Consider the following 22,944-nt stretch of genomic DNA (forward strand, 5'->3'; position numbering starts at 1 on the left):
AACTAGACAAAAGCCTCTGAAGTCCCTTCTAGTAATAGCTCCATAATCCTACGATTATGAGTATGTATGTAAATAAAATTAATTTTTTCACAAGGAATTATAGTATCTTAGTTTTAGAAAGACTTAAGAAACTATCCAGTACAAACTAAGCTGAACAAGAATTGCCTTCTATAGCATCCATGAGAAACAGACCCAGACTCTGCATGTAATGAGGAAATCCTCTATCCACTAACCTACCTCAATTAACTTTTATAACATTCTGTATATTAAGCCAAAATTTGCCTCTCTGCAATTTTACATTGCCATTAGTTTTGCCTTTTGGGGCCAAGCAATATAAACTTAATTTTTCTTCCTCATGAGCATCCATCATATACTTGAAGAGTATTCTAACAATGTAAAATTCAAAAACTCACTGAATGTTTCAGTTACAAAAGACTTTTGAGATCATCTTGCAGAACTTGGCTAAAATTTAAAGTGATAATATGTCCTGGTCATGTTCTTAAGTCAAAATAAAAATTACATGATATACACAAAATACTTGGAACCAAAAGACCTGGGTTTGAATAGGGAGGGAAAGGAGGCAAGGAGGGAAAATTTATTAAGTGCCCACTATATGCCTACTACTGTGCTAAGCGTTTTGCAAATATTATCTTATTTGATCCTCACAAAAACCCTGGGAGATAGGTTCTATTATTATTCCCATTTTACAGCTGAGGAAACTGAGGCAAATAGAGGTTAAGTGACTTCCCTAGGGTCCCACAGCTAGTTAATGCCTGAGGCTGGATTTGAACCAAGTCTTCCTGACTCCAGGTGGAGTGCTCTATCTACTAAGACTTTGGGTTCCTGTTTCCCTTACAATAGAGATTAGTTTTCCTTAAAAGAGGACAAAGCTATCCCAAAATCTGATTGATCCTAACCTTCCTCGTCATCTAAGAACATGAAAAGTCTCACCCATACGACTCCAGGCCCCTCCAACTTGGTGGATGACTATACCAAGACCTTAAGATTATACCAAGTCAGAATACTTTGTCCTGCTGAACAGACTTGTTTCCACACGTAGACAAGAGGGGTCATATCTCTAGAAGCCAAGTACCATTATTAAGTATGTAGTCTCTCTAAGTTAGAGCTAAGGAGACCTTTTTTTGTTTATTGTTCAATGACATATGAATGCCTCATTTCATCCCAAAATTGAAGCTGAACTAACAGGATGCTGGTGTCAAGACAACCCTTACCAAATCTAAACTATGTTCCTCATTAACTAAGGCATAAAGAACAAATCATTTTGGCTCTCTGAGCCTCACTTTCCTCATTTGTAAAATGAAAATAATACTTGTGCCACCTAACTCCCAGGGCTGTAAAAGAGAAAATACTTTGCTAACCTTAAAGTGCTATAGAAATGGGTTTTTAAGAAAAAACCATTAATTTTTATTATTCCAAATGGCTTATAAAATCTTGGATTCTTAAAAGTGGAAGGAACCTTTCAAGGTCATCTAGTTCAACTTCCCACCTAATACAACAATCATCTTCACAACATCCCTTATAGTTATCTAATCTCTACTTATATATTTCCAATGAAAGCTCACTATTGATGAAACATACTGCTCCATTGTCGGTTATCATGAAGTTATTTCTTAGATATAACTGAAATCTGATTCCTAAGTCCTAGTTCTGCCTTCTGAAGTTTAAAAAAGAAATCTCTCTTCTAGTACTCAGCTTTTCAAATACTTGAAGACAGGTATCATTATGTTCCTTTAGTCTTATCTCTAAGCTAAACACATCCAATTCCTTTAACCATACCTCTTAAGGTGGTTTGTAAAATCACAGAACTCAAGATCCTACTTGTTTCACTTTGATTAGCAGACTGCCTTGCACATATCAGGCACTTAACAAACATCAGATACATGGACAGACAGATAAATACATAGATAGAGGGAAGAAAAAAGAGGAGACAGAACATTTATTAGCCACTAGGCACTGAACAAAGCACTGGGGATACAGTCTCTCAACTCCAAAAAATTGCATCGTAAGGATGGAAGCCAACACATAAAGGGGAGCTGGAAAGTTCAAAGGATGGGGTACCCAGACTGGGACAAGACGACTAGTGAGAAGATGAAAACGTCCAGTGTGATTCGGAGTGGAAGTGAAGTTAACATGGCTGGGACCCTTCATGAAATAGTGGCTCAGGCTAGAAACGACCTCATCAATCAAGAGAGCCAGACAGTATTTGATGACAACTGAATTAAAGGGCACACTGACAATTTCCCTTTTCATGACATAGCAGCAGAGAGCACTGTTACTGTTAACTGGAGTCAAAGACAACGCAGTGCAATCAACATTCTTGCATGAAAAACCTGCCGCCCAATCATCTAAGTTAAATAATCTTTGTTTCTGAGATACTGTTCCAGAGCTGAGTGGTCCTCCTTGGCTCAACAAAGTTTCTATGTGGCCAACTATCTGAAGAAAATACACAAACACAAAATTCCTTTTAGAGGGGCAATTTTGTTGTTTTAAGCACACACAAATCTAAACACAAGTGAACTCCCAGAGGAATGTTCCCCCCACCATGCCAATGCTAAGAACCCTTGAAGTTGGTTCCAGAAAAGAAAGCAGCACATCACAAAGTTCTCCTTTCTCTGGTCTTGTTCCTCCCTCTGCATTCCACTAGGCTGCCAGGCTTCTAAACACACAGTATAATATCTCTAAGATCCTGAATGTATTTTATACTCAGGAGCAAGCAAAAAATAACTAAAGGACAAAAAGAGAATGTCCCCTTAAAGCAGGACCCATTAGAATAGGCATCTCTTTCAAGATATGCAGGTAGGGTGCAGACATCTCAGGGCTAGCCACAGAAGGAAATATACGCCGAAAGGGAAACACTTTCAGTGTTTAAGATTAGACAGGATGAAACCACAGGATGTTGTTTGGGTAACCACTACATTCCCCACTCTGAAGCTGACCAAACCACAGCTCCTTTCAGAGGAAGAAAATCTCAGTGAGCAGGACAGCAATTCTATTCAAAATTCATTCAGTTACCATAAGAGTGGCCCAGTGCTAAATGCTTAAAAATAAACAAAGATAAATAAGGTATAATACCTGTCCTCAAGGAGCTTGCAAACTAATGGAGGGTGATAAGACAAGAACCCACAGATATTCACTAAAAATAAGAAAGGTTAGTAATAATGTACTTGCTTAGTATCAAACAAATCAAAACAAATGGACTTTCAAATTAAAAGGATGGGAGAAAGGGAGAAAACTGATTGCGCACATCCATCAATAGAGACCTCACAGAGTAGCTATAATGAAGAAAGAAAAGCAGTATACCCACCCATGTTTATGGGGGACAAAATTCAAGAAAGAAATGACTAGTAAAATCTATTGCCTCAAATGCCTATACATAATGGTACAAAATTTAGGCAAAGAGGAAGAGGAATTAGAGGTCCTAATGAAAGGAGAAAAATTTGAACCCACAATTATTATGGAGACTGGGTGGGGCAAGACCCATGCTTGGAATATGGTTCTAGATGGGTATGCTTTATTCAAAAGAAATGGGAAAGTATAAACAGCATATGTTTACATTAAAAAATCAGGAAGAGAAGAATATGGTAGAGAACATTTGGGAGGGGGAAATGGAAGAGATTTTTTTTTTCTTTAGAGTATTCCACATTCCACTTGGACAGAAAGAATTCATTTTAAGAAAGATGGCAAGCATACACAGTAGTAAATGGGAGACCTTCAATTATCAGGCAATCTGCTGTAATCATACAAAAAATTTTATCATACAAAAAATTTGATACAACTTTTCTCCCTTAAGGTCATTAATTTTTTCATCATTTTTATCTAATATTTTAGTTTTCAACATTGATTTCCACAAGATTTTGAGTTACGAATTTTCTCCCCATTTCTACCGTCCCCCCCATTCCAAGATGGCATATATTCTGATTGTCCCTTTCCCCAGTCAGCCCTCCCTTCTGTCACCCCACTCCCCTCCTGCATCCCCTTACTTTCTTGTAGGGCAGGATAGATTTCTATGCCCCATTCCTTATATATCTTGTTTCCCAGCTGCATGCAAAAAAACTACTTTTTTTTTTTTTTGAGGATCTGCTTTTAAAACTTTGAACTCCAAATTCTCTCCCCTCTTCCCTTCCTACCCACCCTCCCTAGGAAGGCAAGCAATTCAACATAGATCACACATGTATCATTATGTAGAACACTTTCACAATGCTCATATGGTGAAGGGCTATCTATAGTTCCTTCCATCCTATCCTGTCCCACTTTATTCAATTTTCTCCCTTGACCCTGTCCCTTTTCAAAAGTGTTTCCTTTCGATTACCTCCTCCCTCTAACTGCCCTCCCTTCTATCATCCCCCCTTTTTTTATCCCCTTCCCCTTACTTTCCTGTGGAGTAAGACACCCATTTGGGTGTGCATGTTATTCCCTCCTCAGGTTGAATCTGATGAGAGTAAGATTCACCTGCCCCCTCTTCCCTTCCAACAGAACTGCTTTGTCTTGCCACTTTTATGTGAGATAATTTACCCCATTCTATCTCTCCCTTTCTCCCTCTCTCAATATATTCCTCTCTCATCCCTTAAATTTATTTCATTTTTTTAGATGTCATCCCTTCATATTCAACTCACCCTGTGCCCTCTGTCTATACATACGTATATTCCCTTAAACTACCCTAATACTGAGAAAGGTCTCATGTATTACACACATAATCTTTCCATGTAGGAATGTAAACAAAACAGTTCAATTTTAGTAAGTCCCTTATGATTTCTCTTTCTTGTTTACCTTTTCATGCTTCTCTTGATTCTTGTGTTTGAAAGTCAAATTTTCCATTCAGCTCTGGTCTTTTCACTGAGAAAGTTTGAAAGTCCTCTATGTTATTGAAAATCCATATTTTGCTTTGGAGCATTATACTCAGTTTTGCTGGGTAGGTGATTATTGGTTTTAATCCTAGCACCTTTGACCTCTGGAATATCATATTTCAAGTCCTTCAATCCCTTAATGTAGAAGCTGCTAGATCTTGTGTAATTCTGATTGTGTCTCCACAATATTCAAATTGTTTCTTTCTGGCTCCTTGCAGTATTTTCTCTTTGACCTGGAAACTCTAGAATTTGGTGACAATATTCCTAGGAGTTTTCTTTTTGGGATCTTTTCCATGAGGCGATCAGTGGATTCTTTCAATTTCTATTTTACTCTCTGGCTCTAGAATAACAGGGCAGTTCTCTTTGACAATTTCTTGAAAGATGATATCTAGGCTCTTTTTTGGATCATGGCTTTCAGGTAGTCCAAAAATTTTTAAATTATCTCTCCTGGATCTATTCTCCAGGTCAGTGGTTTTTCCAAAGAGGTATTTCACATTGTCTTCCATTTTTTCATTCCTTTGGTTCTGTTTTATAATATCTTGGTTTCTCATAAAGTTACTAGCTTCCACTTGCTTCAATATAATTTTTAAGGTGTTATTTTCTTCAGTATTTTTGGGGGTATCCTTTAGCAAGTCACTGACTTGTTTTTCATGGTTTTCTTGCATCCCTCTCATTTCTTTTCCCAATTTTTCCTCTACTTCTCTTACTTGCTTTTCCAAATCCTTTTTGAGCTCTTCCATGGCCTGAGCCCAATTCATATTTTTCTTGGAGGCTTTTGATGTAGACTCTGACTTTGTTGACTTCTTCTGGCTGTATGTTTTGATCTTCTTTGTCACCAAAAAAGGAATCTAGAGTTTGAGTTTGAGTCTGAGTTTGAGTCTGAGTTTGTTTTCGCTGCCTGTTCATGTTCCCAGCCAACTACTTGACCCTTGAGCTTTTTGTCAGGATATGACTGCTTGTAGAGTAGAGAGTACTTTGTCCCAAGCTTTAGGGTCCAAGCACTGCTGTTTTCAGAGCTACTTCTACTCCACTGTCACCCCAGGCTCTGTCACAGCAGCGCTCCTCCTCCCCCAAGAACCACCAACCAGGACCGTGACCTAGATCCAACCTGGGCACAGCAAGAGAACCTGCTTTTGTGCCCACAACGTGCTCCTTGCACTCCTGCTCTGATCTGCTGCTAGATTCCTCCCACCATGTGAGCCAGGGTCTCAGGAAGCAGCTGATTCTGGAGCTCTGGAAGCAGCCTCAGGAGCTTCCTGCTGCTGCCACCACCACTGCTGCACCACCTCCACCAGCCCCAGGGCTGAACTCGATCCCACAGTTTCCCACTAACCTGCTCTTTGGCATTTGTGGGTTGAGAAGTCTGGTAACTGCCACAGCTCAATGATTCATCATCCTAAGGCCTGTTTTGTCTGGCTGACTCCCAGTCTGGTCTGTCCTTACATGGCCCACGCTGGGCTGCGTTCTGCTTCCAGCACTGTGCGATAGACCCTTCCCAGCAACCATCCAGGTTCTCCTGGGCTGGAGACCTGTTTCCCTCTGCTATTTCATGGGTTCCACAGCTCTAGAGTTTTTTCAGAGCCATGTTTACAGGTGCTTATAGGGATTTGGGGGAGAGCTTAAGCAAGTCCCTGCTTTCCAGCTGCCATCTTGGCTCAGCCCCACAAGGTCATTAATTTTTAAACTCTTCTTTTTTTCATAAGCTGACCTCTTTTTTTCAGAGGACAGTTATTTCTATCTGATAGAAGTACTTTCAGCTCTTTGGTTTCTCAAAAACTATTATAGCTATCAGGACTAGTAGTTCACTTTTGTATCATACACAGACACATATGAAGAATTTTGTAGAATACTGTAGAATTTACAGTAACCCCTCGTTTATGTGCCCTCTACAGCAAAAGAAATAGAATATAAACTGCTTAAGGCAGAACCTGTCTTTCTGTTGTTCTGTCTGTCCCAGGCCTTAGCACAGTGCTTAGCACATCTTAGGCACTTAATAAATGCCTGCTGACTGACAACAGAAAACTTGAATGTCATCCTATTCAATTAAAAAGCAACAACACTACCCCTCGCCCAAAAAAATCCATGTGGAATATAATCCTGAAAATAAAAAAGTACAGTAGAAACTCTGGATTCCATTAAGCAGCAACTGAAAGCAAAAATTAAAAAGGTAAGAGGATACAAAGAATCAAAGCAATGCAAAGAAAAAAAAATCAAATGCAAAGAACAACTCAACATCAATCAAAAAACTAGAGATGTGAAAAGCAAAGAAAATAGAGGAACGTGGAAAATGCAACTGGATCAAACAAGAAAAAGAAAGTTTACACACAGTTAAATACAATACATGATTTTTAGAATAGATACTGACAATCCTTTCAGATTATTTGAACCCCCCAATAAGATCCAAAGCCTGAATTAACTAACCAAAATGCTTTGTTGTACTCTAAAAATGCCCTTTTCTGTGTCAGCAACTTCAAAGACCAGATAAGATTGACAAGGGGTACCTTTCCTGTTGGTGACAGGATATCTGCAACCAGAACAGTGGAATTTCTCTTATCTTGATATTCTATGGACCTTTGCATCTTGGGATCTATCTAAGTGACACTGCCTTGTCAATTGTCTTGTCTTACTGTGTTTATGACCCATTCAACTAAGAAACTTCCCTTCTTATGATATGGAGACCATAAGCTGGAGTTGGGATTGCTTCTTAAGCCTTGTAATTCTTCTTTCAGTCAATTGGAAGTTTGCTTCTGATTCCATGATCATGTATCTGCTAGCTTTAAGGAAATAAACAATATGAATTTATATATTACTTAGCCTGTTTGTCTCCTTTAACAAACTTTCAGGTCGACAATATACCAAAAGAAGTGAAGAGTGCCAGCTTCTCTACAAAGTGGGAAAGCAAAGCCTTCATAATTATTGTCTGAAATGCTTCACAACAGCACATGAATTACTAGCAAAGCACTGTTTCCTTTGAAACACAAGTCTAACCACATCTTTCTTATCAAAAAGCATCACATTATTTGCTACCAAAGCAAGAAAACACCAGTGATCTCTCCAAATATAGGCTAATTATATGTTTATGTACTTTCTATAAAGTATTCACAGCCTGCATCACTACAAACAACAACACCACTACGAACTCTATTCAAGAACTCCAGTAGCTACTTATTACTTATCAAAATGCTTTGTTTGGCATCTAAAGTCTTCCACGACCTGGGTCCTTCTTACCTTTCTAGGCTTCTTACACACTGTACACAAATCCACTCTCCAGCTACTCTGGTCTACTTGCTCCTCACATAAAATATTCCTTCTCCCAGTTCCATGCATCTGCACTGTCCCCAGTGCCTAACGTCTCTCCTTCCTCACCTCCAAATTCTAGTTTCCTTGGCTTCTTTTTAAAACTCAGCCTAAATCTCATCTTTTGCAATAAGCTTGTCCTGCACACACACACACACACACACACACACACACACACACACACACACACCCCTATGCCTCTAAAATTATCATTTATTTACACTGTATATATCTTATATGTACATAATTACTTATATGTTACACCTCATCAGAATGTAAGCTCTTTCTAAGAATGGGCTGGGGGTTTTGCTCTTTTTTTTTTTTATTCCCAATGCTTAGCATTGTGCCTGACAGACAGCAAGGGCTTAATAAAAAGCCAAAGAGTCAATTTACTGGGTATGAGGTAAACAGCTGTTTGATTTGCATCTCTTATCACAGAGACTTGGAACAAATTTTCATATGAAAGATTATTAATAGTTGACAATTCTTTTAAGAACTACTTGTTTATATCTTTTGGCTACTGATCTATAAAGGAATGGCTTTTGGGCTTCTACATTTCCAGCTGCCCACATAGCTTGATTATCAGCACTCTAAAGATAACTGATAAAAATTAACCAAAAAATTTGTTTAAAAAAAGGGCTTTATCTCCTCAATAGATAGAGTATTTTTTTTAAAAAGCCACTTCTATCAGCACACTTTGTAATATTTCCTCAATTAGCTTATACCCAATGCATAATTGGCACAACAACACAAGCACAATGAACCCACCGCCATTTTAAATGATCATGAATTAACAGCAAGCAATTTAGAAGAATAAGATCATCTGAAGCCATTCGGTGGCAAATGAATTAAACAGCACACTGTGACAATTTCCCTTTTCATGACATTAGACATTATAACCTACCCTCTTCCTAGTCTTCTTATACTTCCATATACACTATGATCCAGCAATATTGCCTTTATTGTGGTTCCTCACATACAACATTTTATCTCTTCACTTGGTGATTTTTCAATGGCTGTCCATCATGCCTAGAATGACGTTTCTCTTCATCTCTGCCTCTTGGCTTCCCTGTCTCTCATATAAGACTCTACTAAAGTCATACTTCAGCAAAGGTTTTTCCTAATCTCTCCTCCCCCACCCCCAACCCCATTGCCCCATTGCCTTCCCTCTGAGATTGTCTCCCAATTACACTGTATAGATCCTTTATGTACATAGTTGTACATGATCTCTCCCATCTGATGTGAGCTCCTTGAGGGCAGGGGAAACTTTTGGCCTTTCTTTGTATCCTCAGTGTTTAGCACAGTGCTTGGCACATAGTGAGCCTTAATGATTATTATGAATTCATTGATAAATAATAATAGTGACAAGTAACATTCTTATAGTACCTTAAGATTTACAAACTACTTTCCTTACAATAAATCCTGAGGAAGGTGGTGAAAAATTATCCCCATCTTATAAGTAAGGAAATTGAGGCTAACAGAGATAAGTGGCTTGTTTAAGGCCACATAGTTAATAGCAGATAAAAGAATGCAAATTCAAGGCTCCTGTCAATATACCACGATGCCTCCCTAATATAGGATTGAGAATCAAGAGAACTGGTTTCTGGTTTCAGCTTTGCTACCAACTAGGCAGGTAGCCTTGAATAGGACATCCAACCTTTCCAGGCTACAATTTGTTCTCCTATAAAATCTGTGTGGCAATAGGGGGATCACAATTAAGGAATTTTGAAGAAACAGCCTAGCTGAGTGAAAGAAAAAAAAAAAACCATTGCTCTTAGTATTAAAAGGCCTGAACTTAAGTTTCCCTAAAATCTTTACTAGGTATGTGACCTTGGATAAAGCATTCTTCTATTTACTCTCTGTGTGGTATACAAAATAATTCATTTTTTGTTATTTCTTACTATGCTGTTCCAGCCTCCTAGTAAGGACTCTTCCAAGGAGATCTCCAACTCCTGCCAAGGGACCATGCAGCTTGATGAGAGATCACTCCATCTGGGGTCCATTTACCTGAACCATGAGCATACACTCTTCCCTCATCCACCTTTTACCTCTTACTAGTCTAACAGTAATTAAATCAATACTATCATTCCTTCTGCAAAAGGAGAATCATTTGATTGCCCCAAGATTCCATTAAGCTTCCCTGTAACCGTGCCACTCCCTGGCCAGAGAGAGAAAGAGAGAGAGAGTCAAGAAGTCTCTTCCTACTAGAATGTAAGCTCCATGTGGTTCTCTTTTGTATTTGTATCTCCAGCAATTAGCACAGTGCCTGGCAAATTGTTTAAGAAATGCTTTTCATTCATTCACTCATTCTTGAATCTGCTTCCTACTCTGTAAAATAAGGAGGCTGGATTAAATGATCTCTGTAGTCTACTGCAGATCTGAAATTCAACAACTTTATGGTGTTGGAAAAATAAGAGCAAAATCCACATTGTTCTGGCGAATAAAATTAATCAAGAAATTATGGAAAGGAATATTTACCTAAAGTTTGTGAGGAGTGGATATATTCAAGAAGAGCTTCAAGTCGTACTATACAAATTTACTTTACTTTTAATTTACCCCGGAACTTTCTGTTTCTTCAAACAACCTCCTTCCACCTAAGACTTCTTGAATTACTCCCATCCAGCCACCTCAACACCAAATAACTCAATTCATCATATGGAGAATTCAGCATTAAAGCAAATGCAATACTTCATGTTTCTATCAATTTCATTTTCACTGGAAATTGGTGTTTTCAGGTAACTGATTATACCTCATAAGCAAATTAATTTTGAGAGACACTTTCGATGGAAAAAATTTACTTGGCTCCATACATTCTTTCCACAGGAGGCACCATCTTTACCTCCTAAGCAACACTTAAAAAAAATTTAGAACTGCAGCATTCAACACTAGCTACTGGCACAAGCCAACACATACTGTACCTTGTCAAGATTTTTACTCAGGGTAATGAATTTATTTATTATAAATAATGTTTTGAGTCTATTCAAGTGGCTCCACAGAGTAATTTTACATGACAATTTTTTCCATCATCAGGATCTACTTATATTAAAAGAGAAAGATTTATTTTAAACCGGCATTTAGGAGTTATGATTTTCAAGTCTAGAAGGGAAAGCTTAGTGGTGAAGCATCAGACTTGGAAGGCCTAACATGTTTACAGTAGGTGGATTTTTTCCCTTACCAATCACGTAAATGTGTTAGCTATTTGCTCCATACAACAAAAAACGTCTATGATGTTGTGATTTTTTCACATGAGAAGTAAAAATTTTAACCATTTATTTTTAAACACAGACCTTAATAGTTAGAATACAGTGATATTATTAGTTCTACAGCTCACTTTTAGACCTCAGAAGTCTACTCAACTGACCTGACCCTGCAAAGAATTAGCAAACAATGAGTACCTACCAAACTTCCTATGCTAGTGGATACAAGAAAGGCTTACATCTAGTTCTAGGTTCAAAGATCTTAGAAATTAGTTTATAAACATAGAGATAACAATAGACAGCAATAACTGACATTACAAGCAGTATATAGGACTAAATAAATAGGATAGACAATATAGTACTATTTAAACTTCAGCTACTAACTGTTCAGAGGAATGAAAAATAATGGACAAACTACACCTGTTCAATGAATCATTTTCTAGTTAAGTCCTGTTAGTAATGACCTATAACCCGTAGCACTGCACATGTAACTTTACTTGTACCTCTCATATATACTTTAGTTTCCTGCTTCAGTTAATTATGTCATATCCCACTATTACAATGAAACAATCTCTGTATTCTGAGGGGGGAAAAATACTATGTCTTTATCTAAATTTTTGTGGCTCACCCAACTGGTACAGTATTCTGCTCAGAGTAGGTACTTAATGTTCTATTATATTTTTCGCTATTTTATTAAATACTTCCCAATTAGATTTTTAAATGGTTCAGCAGCTCTTGCTGGTTTAGGCATCAAAACCAGGTGGCAATGAGAGCTGTATTTGCCATCTCTGGTCTAGAGGGTAAAAACTTCATAGGATCATCGATTTAGAGCTGAAAGAGACCTTAGAAACTTAGAAACTTTCAAGACCAATTTTACAAATTAGGCATGGAGAGGTGCCCATTAGACAAGTGAGAAATTAAAGAAGCAAGCAACTGGAAACCAAGCTATTGCCTGGAGAATGGCAAGGAGATGGTGACATGAGTGTATTGGAATGGTACTGTCCTCTCAGAAATGATGAAAGTGACAAACACAGAAGTATGGCAAGAAATAACAACTAAGGCAAACTGAAATAAGTAGAACTAGGAAACCAACAGACATGACAACAACAACGTAAACTGAACCAACAAAAAAGTGATGGAAACTGCAGGCTATGAAACGGCCATAAATCAAGCTACACTCCAAAGAAGAAATATGAGCACCTCCTCCCCTATTTCCAGGAGATGGAGGCTATGGGTGTCAAACACTGCATACAGAGCTTTTTCTTCTCCTCTCCTCATCTCAAATCACTCAGATGCCTTCTTCCACTCTCTCCTCCTTCATCCCTGTCTCACATGAAGAAAGGGCCTTTCTTCTTACCAAGGATAACCTCTCTACCTGCACAAGCAATCCCATTCTGTCCCATCTTAAAATAAAAGATGACCCCTCCACTCTCTCATTTATCTTCAATCCCTCCCTGTCAGTGGCTGCTTCCTTCCTATCTACAAACATGCCCAGACCTCCCCATCCTCAAAAAACCCTCCCTCAATACATTAGCCATCCACACTAGCTCTGGTCCCATATCTCTCCTCACTTTAGTGGCTAAACTTCTTAAGCACCCCCAGTGCACCAAAAGTTACCAATGACCTCTTACTAGCCAAACTGAATGGCCTCCTCTTAATCCTCATCTTTCTTGACATCCTTCTGTACAGGCTTTGACACTTTTTTAAAGTAAATTTATTATTTAATTTTTACTTTTTGGGGGGGCATCATCATTCTGTACCTCCCACCCACTGAGAAGGAAAGTAACATGATATCAATTATTCATGTGAAATCATGCAAAACATATTTCCATATTAGTTGAGGAAGAGGAATAAAAAAGGGAAAAAATATGCTTCGATTTGGACTGGTTCATTAGTTTTCTCTCTGGAAGTGGATAGCATTTTTCATCATTAAGTCCTTTAAAATTCTCTTAGATCACTTTCTTTATCAGAATTGCTAAGTCCTTCACAACTGACCACTGTCACAATATTGCTGCTACTATGTAACAAGGTCCACTGGTTCACTTTGCATTAGTTCATATAAAGCCTTTCCAGGTTTTTCTGAAACCATCCTGCTTGTCATTTGTTATAACACAATAGTACTTCATCACAATCACACACCACAGTTTGTTCACCAAGTGACAGGTATTCCCTCAGTTTCCAATTCTTTGTCACCACAAAAAGGCCTGCTATAAATATTTTTGTACATATAGGTCCCTTCCCTTTTCTTTGATCTCTGGAATACAGACCTAGTTGCTCAGTCAAAGAGTATGCAGTTTTATACCCCTATGGGCAAAGTTCAAAATTGTTCTCCAAAATGACTAAACATGTTCATAGCTCTACCAATAGTGCATTAGTGTCCCAATTGTTTTACATCCCCTCTACAATTTGTCATTCTCCTTTTCTGTCATAGTAGCCAATCTGATCCATATGAGGTTGCTCATTTGCATTTCTCTAATCAATAGTGATTTAGGCATTTTGTCATGTAAATATAGTCTTGGTTTCTTCTGAAAACTGCCAGTTCACATATTTTGACCATTTATCAATTAGGGAATGGCTCTGATTTTTATAAATTTGATTCAGTTCCCTATATATTTGAGAAATGAGGCCTTATCAGAGAAACTTACCGTAAAAATTTTTTTTCCCAGTTTCCTACTTTCCTTCTAATTTTGGTTGCATTGGCTTTGTTTGCACAAAACCTTTTTAATTTCATGTAATCAAAATTATCCATTTTACTTCCCGTGATCTCCTATATTTCTTGTTTGGTCATAAATTCTTCTTTTATCCATATATCTGACAAGTAAAATTTTCCATGCTCCCCTAATTTGATTATGATATCACTCTTTATGTCTAAATCATGTAACCATTTTGACCTTATCCTGGTATATGGTGTGAAATGTTGGTCCATATCTAGTTTCTGAAATATTGTTTTCCAGTTTTCCCAGAAATTTTTGTCAAATAATGAGTTCTTATCTCAAAAGCTTAGATCTCTGGGTTTATGAAACACTAGAATACTTTGGTTATTTACTATTGTGTACTGTGTACCTATTTCTTAGCCACTATCAGACTGTTTTCATGATTACCACTTTGTAATATAATTAGAAATCTGGAACTGCTAGGCTGCTTTCCTTTACCTTTTTTTCATTGATTCCCTTAAAATTCTTGACTTTTTGTTCTTTCAGAAGAATTTTGTTATTATTTGTTTTCTATTTAGGTAGAATTGTCATTTGCATTATATTGGCTCAGCTCACCCATGAACAATTAGTATTTCTCCAGTTATTTAGATGCCTTTATTTGTGTGAAAAATGTTTTGTAATCATGTTCATATAGTCTGTCTTGGCAGGAAGACTCTCAAGTATTTTATACTGTCTGCATTTATTTTAAATGGAATTTCTCTTCCTACCTCTTACTGTTGGATTTTGTTGGTAAGATACAGAAATAGTAATGATTTATATGGGTTTATTTTATATCCTGCAATTGTGTTAAAGTTGTTAATTATTTCAATTAATTTTTAGTTGATTCTAAGTATAAAATCATATCATCTGCAAAGAATAAGCTTCTTTCCACATTGCCTATTCTTACTCCTTCCATATCTTTTTCATTTCTTATTGCTATAGTTAGCATTTCTGGTAAAATATTGAATAATAGTAGTGATAATGGACATCCTTACTTCACCCCGATCTTACTGAGAAGGCTCCTAGCTTATCCTCATTACAGGTAATGATTGCTGATGGTTTTAATTAGATACTACTTATTATTTTAAGTAAAATTCCATTTATTCCTATGCTTTCTAATAGGAATGATTATATATTTTGTTAAAAGCTTTTTCTACATCTACTGAGATAATCATATGATTTTTTTTTGTTGTTGTTTTTGTTACTGATATGGTCCATTCTGCTGATAGTTTTCCTAATACTGAAGGAGCCCTGATTCCTAGTACATATCTCACCTGGTCACAGTGCAATTTTTGCATAAATATTCATTATAGAAATTGGTCTATAGTTTTCTTCCTCTGTTTTGCTCTTGCTGGTGTAGGTATCAAAACCATATTTCTGTCATAAAAAGAATTTAGTAGGATTCCTTTTTTGACCATTTTTCCAAATAGTTTATAAAGTATTGAAATTAATTGTGCTTCCTATGCTGGTGTTTAATTGGGGATTTGGGATTTGTTCCTTTTCTTTTTTTTAACTGCATGCCCAATTGACCTATTTATGATTAGATTAGTTTCTAATTAATTTTTAATTTAGAGTTCCATTTACTGAATGTAATTTTTATTACATTATGGTCTGGAAAGAGTGCATTTCATATTTCTGCTTTTCTACATTTGTTTTTACACCCTAACATATAGTCAATTTTTGTGAAGGTGTCATGTACAGCTAAGAAAAAAGTACACTCCTTTGAAGTCCCATTCAATTTTCTCCAGAGGTGCATCATATCTAACATTTCTAAAATTCTATTCTTCTCTTTAACTTCTTTTTTTAAAAATTTTATAGTTAGATTTATCTAGTTGTGAGAGAGGGAAAGGTGAAGTACCCCACTAGTATAATTTTACTTTCTCTTTCCTCCTGTAACCCATTTAACTTTTCCTTTAAGAAATTGGGTACTCTGGGGCAGCTAGGTGACTCAGTGAGTAGAGCACCAGCCCTGGAGTCAAGAGGACCTGAGTTCAAATCCGGCCTCAGACACTTGACACACTTACTAGCTGTGTAACCTTGGGCAAGTCACTTAACCCCAACTGCCCTGCCCAAAAAAAAATAATAATTTGGGTACTCTGCCATTTGGTGTACATATGTTTAGAATTGATAGTACTTTGTGGTCTATGTCTTTTAGTTAGGTCTAATTTTTGCTTTTGCTCTGCCTAAGATCATAATTGCTACCTCTGACTTATTTTTTTTTACTTCAGCTAAAGCATTAACAGATTCTTCTCTAGCTCTATGTGTGTCATTCTATTTTGAGTGTGTTTCCAGGAAACAAAATTTTATTGGATTCTGATTTCTTATCCATTCTGCTATCCACGTCCCTTTTATGGGTGAGTTCATCCCATTCACATTTAAAGTTATGATTACTAACTGTACATTTCCCTCCATCCTATTTTTTTCTGTTTATCCTCTTTTCACTCTGTTCCTCCTCAAAAGTCTATTTTGCCTCTGACCCTCACCTGCCTAAATCCACCCTCCCTTTTGTCACTCCTCCTATCTCTTTTCCCCTTCCCTTTCTACCCTGTTAGGTAAGACAGATTTCTATACTCAGTTGAATGTATATATATATATATATTCTCCCCTCTTTGAACCAATTCTAATAAGAGTGAGGTTCAAGCATTGTCCACCATCACTCTTCCATTATCCCCTCCACTATAAAACCTTTTCCTTGTGTACCTCCTTTATGTGAGATAATTTCCCACATTCTTCCTCTCCCTTCCCCTTTCTCCCCAGTGCATCCCTCTTTCTCACTCCACTGAGATCATCTCAATGTAACTGACTTATACCCATGCCCCTCTATTTAAACTACTTCTAACTGCCCCAATGATGATAAAATTCTTAAGAGTTAAATATATCATCTTTTGATACAGGAATGTAAACAGTTTAAACTCATTGATTCCCTTATGATTTCCCTTTAATATTGACCTATTTATGCTTCTCTTAAGTCTTGTGTTTGAATATTAAATTTTCTATTCAGCTCTGGTCTTTTCCTCAGGAATGCTTGAAAGTCCTCTATTTCATCAAACATCTATTTTTTTCCCCTGAAAGATTATACTCAGTTTTGCTGAGCAGGGTTTTCTTGGTTAAAATCCTAGCTCCTTTGCCTTGCAGAATTGCATATTTCAAGTCCTCCACTCCTTTAATATGGAAGCTGCTAAATCTTTTGTGATCCTAGCTGTGGCTCCATGACATTTGGATAGTTTCTTTCGGGCTGCTTGCAATATTTTCTCTTTGACCTGGGAACTCTGGAATTTGGCTACAATAATTCTGGGAGTTTTCATTCTGGCATCTCTTTTAGGTGGTGATGGGTGGGTTCTTTCAATTTCTATTTTAACTTCTGGTTCTAAGATATCAGGGTAGTTTTCCTTTATAATTTCTTGAAATACAGCATCTAGGCTCTTTCTTTCACCATGGCTTTAGTCGAATAATTCTTAAATTATCTCTCTTCAATCTATTTTCCAGGTCAGTTGCTTTTCCAATGAGATAGTTCATATTTTCTTCTACTTTTTAAAATTCTTTTGATTTTGTTTTATTGTTTCTTGATGTCTCCTGGAGTCATTAGCTTCCACCTGTTCCATTCTAATTTTTAAGGAATTATTTTTCTTCAGTAAGCTTTTGTGCCTCTTTTTCCATTTGACCAATTCTGCTTTTTAAGAATTTGTTTCCTTCAATGAATTTTGTACTTCTTTTCCCATTTGGCCAATTCTGTTTTTAAGGAGTTCTTCAGTGAGTTTTTGTGCCTCTACTGCGTTTTGGCCACTTCTGGTTGTTTGTTTGTTTGTTTGTTTTTAAGGTATTTAAGGTATTTTTATGTCTCCTTTACCAAGCTGTTAATTCTCTTTTCATTATTTTCTTGCATAATTCTCGTTTTTTCCCCAATTTTTCCTCTACCACTTCTACTCTCTTTAGCGCTTCCTGAATTTTTTGTATTAGGCTTGTGTCCAATTAGCATTTCTTTCCTTTGAGGCTTTCCTTAGAGCTATTTTACACTGCTGTCTTCCTCTGAGTTTGTGTCTTCATCTTCCCTGTCACCATAGTAGCTTTTAATGGTCAGGTTTCTTTTCTGTTATTTGTTCATCTTTTCAGCCTATCTGTTGACTTTTAACTCTGTGTTGAAGTTGGACTCTGTTCCTGGGGTGGGGTGAGGCACTTTCGCAAAGCATCAGGTTTTTGAGCTACTGTTTTGAGAATTAGTTCTGGGGGGTCTGTAAGTTTTTCAGTACTTCCAAGGTGGTGTTATCCAAGGGGAGGTGTGGCCACTGCTCTCCTAGCCTACACTCTGGTCTTTACCCAGAAAGGGGTAAAGCCTGAAGCCGCAAGTGCTATCATTCCTCTTGGCCCTGAGTGTGGTTCCGTGCTGTCCAGTAGCCGTAAGCACTAGTTCACCTCTCCACTCTGAAACTGTGACAAGCACCCCTGTTATCCCGTGGCAGAAAGCACTAGTTCTTTGCCCTGGGACTGTATATGGTCAATGCAACAGGGTCCTGAGTCCACTGTTAGTTAAGGGTCCCCTGTAATTTCTCTCTGACCAATTTGCCCAATCCCCTTACCATGTCTGGGCTGGGAGCTCTCAAACCTGCTGCTGTCTCCAAGGTATTTCCTTCAGTAGTGTTCTCTTTATATATTAAATTCCTTACAGTCTTTTTCAACACTAAATAAGAAAGTCTTTATCACCAGAGGAATTGATGATGGGGAGAAGAGTAGACAAAATGAATTTAACTATGTATTTTCTTTACATGGGGGGGGGCAGGGAGGGTTGCAGCAGACAGAAAAGTAATGTGGAAACATACAGAAACGGGCCAGGACATATTCTTTAAACATTATTTTAATTTTCAGCAACACTATAGCAAGATAGCTATTGATAGCTATCAAGAAAATCAATAGGGAGAATACACACTACAGGAAAACTTCAGAGATAAAGACAACTCATCAGATATGGCATGCTACACTCTAGGAGGCAGCTTGGTATAACAGAAAAAACTCTGGGTGTACCATCACAGGATCTGGGTTCAAGTACAGACTCTGCTAACAATTAGCCACAATGACCCCCGGGCCAAGTACTTTAAGTCTCTAAGCCTCAATTTCCTCATCTCTACCACAAAGAACAAATACAGGCAACGCTATGAAATTACAAACTCCACACACTCAATCTTTCTATCACTCTGTACATAAGAAGGCATATTTGGCAAAGACACAGATCTCAATTTACAGTATCTGTAAATCTGATATACAATATGACCATCCCAGGAAACACAGACTAAATGGCAGTTAACTTCATTTCTAAATTGCGTTTATTTTGGTAGCAGACATACCTAATCGATATCCTTCCTGATCAAGCACAAAACAAAACTGATCCTTTCAAAAGCAAGTCTGTGTAAAATGAAGAAGAGCAAAGGTACCTGGCCAAACACAGGCCTCAGAGCTCCCTGCTTGCCAAACATCACTATTACCTTTAGGATGAGCAGCCACGCTTGTGGTTGTTGGAGGGTTTTTCTAGTTATGCTGGAGGTGTTAAAACTTTGATAAGCCTAAAGTCCTCATCCGTATTTGTTGATCTCCACAGTTCAGAGGAAACATGAATGTTCCTGTCTCTGCTTTACTGCAATTGGCTTCCATCTACTCTCTCTCACGGTCCAAAGAAAGGAAATAGTTTTCCAAAGGCATTATGTAAGGAGATAAAATGAAATCACCAGGGTTACAAAATTTATGGAGCCTTCACTAAAGAATGCTAAGCTTGATGAAGTTTTTAAAGTTCCCAGAGACATTTCCTCACATTTGAATGTCATAAAATCAAGGAAAAAAGGGCTCTTTAAAATGTTCAGCGGAGGAGGAGGGGAGATTTTAAGTAGTTTCTTACCGAAGCAGAGAGAAGACATCGTATGAATTACGAACACAGTTCTGATCTACCTGGAGAAGACTGTTCTTCTGGGCATTTGAACAACCCTGAAAGACATCAATCAACAAGTCAAATTAACAATGACCTCAAATTCTCCAGTTAATACAAAAACAATAACCTTCTGCCTATGGGTTAAAATACAAATTACTCTGCCTAGCATTCAAAGCTTTTCAAAATCTGACTCCAACCTACCTCTTCGACCTCATTTTACATTATTCTAAATTCTAGCCCAAATGTACTACTAGTTCCCAGATTTCATCCTGCCCTCTCCTACTGCCTCTACATAAACTCTCCCCCATTCTTGGAATGCACTCCCTCATCTCTTCCTCTTGACATCCTTTTCTTACTTTAAGTCCTTTACAATTCAGTGCCACTTTCCTCCAAGGAAGAAAGCCTCCCCCAATTCTTTTCCCTCCTGCTCCTGAAGCAGAAAGTTATGTCTCACACCTCAAACATTCTCTTTTTTGACTGGATCATAGCCTCCTTCGCATCTAACTTAAATTGAGACCTGTACTCATCCTGTCTTCTATATTCGAATATCCTTGAGGGCAAGGCTTGTGTTGACATTCATCTTTGCAGCCTTTAACCCCAGTACTTACCACTCTAACTGCCACAAACTAGATGCTTAGGAAATGCCTATTTGACTTAATACAATTGATGTGTATATTTTTAAAGTTGGCCAGCATGGCTGGATGTTGCAGATAAATGAGATTTCCAGATAACTAACTAATGACTTACACATTTACCACAGAGATAATTTCAAAACTGGATCTGGACTGTCATTCACTTTGCTATCTAACTTTCCCAATTTAATATCATCCATATATTTTAATATATGCCTTCATCCAAAGCATGAGTAAAAATGTCAAATGGAACAAGAACAGAAGCTTGAAGCACTCCATTAGAGACCTCCCTGCAGAACAGCCCTGATCCACTTGACATTTTCCCAGGCCAGTCCACAAAATCTTATTTAGAATACCATATGTCTGAATTTAGGAAGTTGCTCTTAACAACCCCCAGCTGCTCCCCAGAACAAAAGGTCAGCTTTTAAAAACACTAAGGTACTCCAAGTGATGCTATATGTATCAGAAGCTTGAAACACCACAATCTCCAAAGATTCAAAATCATGGGCAACCCAATGGAGAGAAATCACTGGGTGCAAGTAGGCTAAAGTCTATCTTCAAAGATAATCAACACTCAAGAAGTAGAGTTAAAAGCTATTATTCAGGAAATGCATTAGCAGGGGGAAATAAAAGAGATGGGCTGATTACAATAAGAGGTTAAGAACTGAAAAAGTGGTAATAAGAAAGTGATGGGGACAAGTATAATCAACTCTGTCTAGAAGGTCAGTATTGAAGAAAAGGAGGGTGATAAGGCTATAGAGGAGATGTGAATTTTAACTTGAAAATTATCTGTTAATTTCAAATTAATACTAAATTGGTGAATAATTCTCACACAAATGATTAACATTCTTTTTAGAGAAACTGCCAGACATATTCATGGACAATCAAATCAGACAGACACACACACACACACACACACACACACACCTGGAGACAAAGTGGCGTATTGAAAAGATTACGGGAATGGGACTGAAGAGCCCGAATAAAATTCCTGCTTTGATATGAATTACCTGTATATCTCTGAACAAGTCACTTACCTTTTTAGGCTTATGTTTCTTCATTTGTAAAAAGAAGGGGTTAGAGATAATCTCTAAGGTCTTTCTTCTAGCGCTAATATTTTTTTGACTATATGAACACTTAAGAAAATTATTAAATCATCTTTTCTGCTTCAGCCAGCACTTAGCAATTGACATTCTTGAAATGTGCTAGAAGGCATGTTCTTCACACTAATTTCAACAACTGAAAAGTTGCAAAAGATGCCTGATGGAGAATTTTGATGGAAAGAAATAATTCATTTATCTGTCATCCAGTTATCTGTGTGAGATACTGACAAATGCCAAAACCTCAAGGGGATTTATTTTAAGTGTGTCACTCAAAATTCCTCTTATAAGAGAAAGAAAGGCAGTCAGCTATTAGGAATAGGTACACCTACTAGCTTAAGAACTGGAAGCCAATAGAAAATTAAGTTAATTTCAGTCACTCTGCAGCACATAATCAATTAATGCATCTAGAGCCAGTGAGGAAAGGCAATTTAAAGAAATGAAAATGCACAATTTGGTGGATTTCTTATTGTGAGCAAGTATAAGACCAATAGTTTAGAATAAGGAATAAAAGCCCTCCTATACCTTTACTTTCTTTTAAGTTTCTTATTTTTCCATTTTATCTGAAAATACAGATACAATATACATATATGCATACATGTATCTGTACACACATATGGCTATTAGTCATATACCTATATTTAACTAATAATCATTCCTGAATGGATAAATGGTCAAAGTATATGAACAAACAGTTCTTCAAAAGAACTGCAAAGTATTCCTAAACACATGAAAAAAAAGTTTCAAATCACTAATAATAAGAGAAATGTAAATCAAAACAACTCTAATGTTTCACCTCACACCATGCAAATTGGCAAAAATGACCAAAAAATGGCAATTGTCTATGTTAGAGGGGTTGTGGGGACACAGGCATACTAATACGCTGTTGGTGGATCTGTGAAATGGTACAACCATTTTGGAAAGCGATTTGGAATTATGCAAAAATAAAGTGACCAAAACATCCATACTTTTGAACCAGAGACTGCATTACTGGACTTATACCCCAAGGAAGCCATCAATAAGAAAAGTCTCCATTTACTCCAAAACATTTATAGCAGCATTTTTTGTTATAGCTAAGAATTGGAAACAAAATAAATGTCCATCAATTGGAGAGTGGCTAAATAAATTGTGGTACAAGAATGTAATGGAATACTACTGCATTGTGAGAAATAATGTGTGTGAGGAACACAGAGTAGCGTGGTAAGAACTATGTGAATTGAAGCAGAGTGAAGTAAACAGAACCAAGAAA

The 22,944-nt window shown here is 37.3% G+C and overlaps 1 protein-coding gene across 1 annotated transcript in view; it reads right to left on the reverse strand.

The window, feature by feature from the left end:
* The window catches only part of UVRAG (UV radiation resistance associated), a 416,256-nt gene that overhangs the window by 270,726 nt on the left and 122,586 nt on the right, over positions 1-22,944 (reverse strand). Inside the window, exon 6 of the mRNA XM_036745375.1 lies at positions 19,934-20,019. Within this exon, the coding sequence (XP_036601270.1) occupies positions 19,934-20,019 (86 nt within the window). The remainder of the gene's footprint in view (positions 1-19,933; positions 20,020-22,944) is intronic.

Source organism: Trichosurus vulpecula, chromosome 2 (assembly GCF_011100635.1).
Source record: "Trichosurus vulpecula isolate mTriVul1 chromosome 2, mTriVul1.pri, whole genome shotgun sequence".
Classification (NCBI taxonomy): domain Eukaryota; kingdom Metazoa; phylum Chordata; class Mammalia; order Diprotodontia; family Phalangeridae; genus Trichosurus; species Trichosurus vulpecula.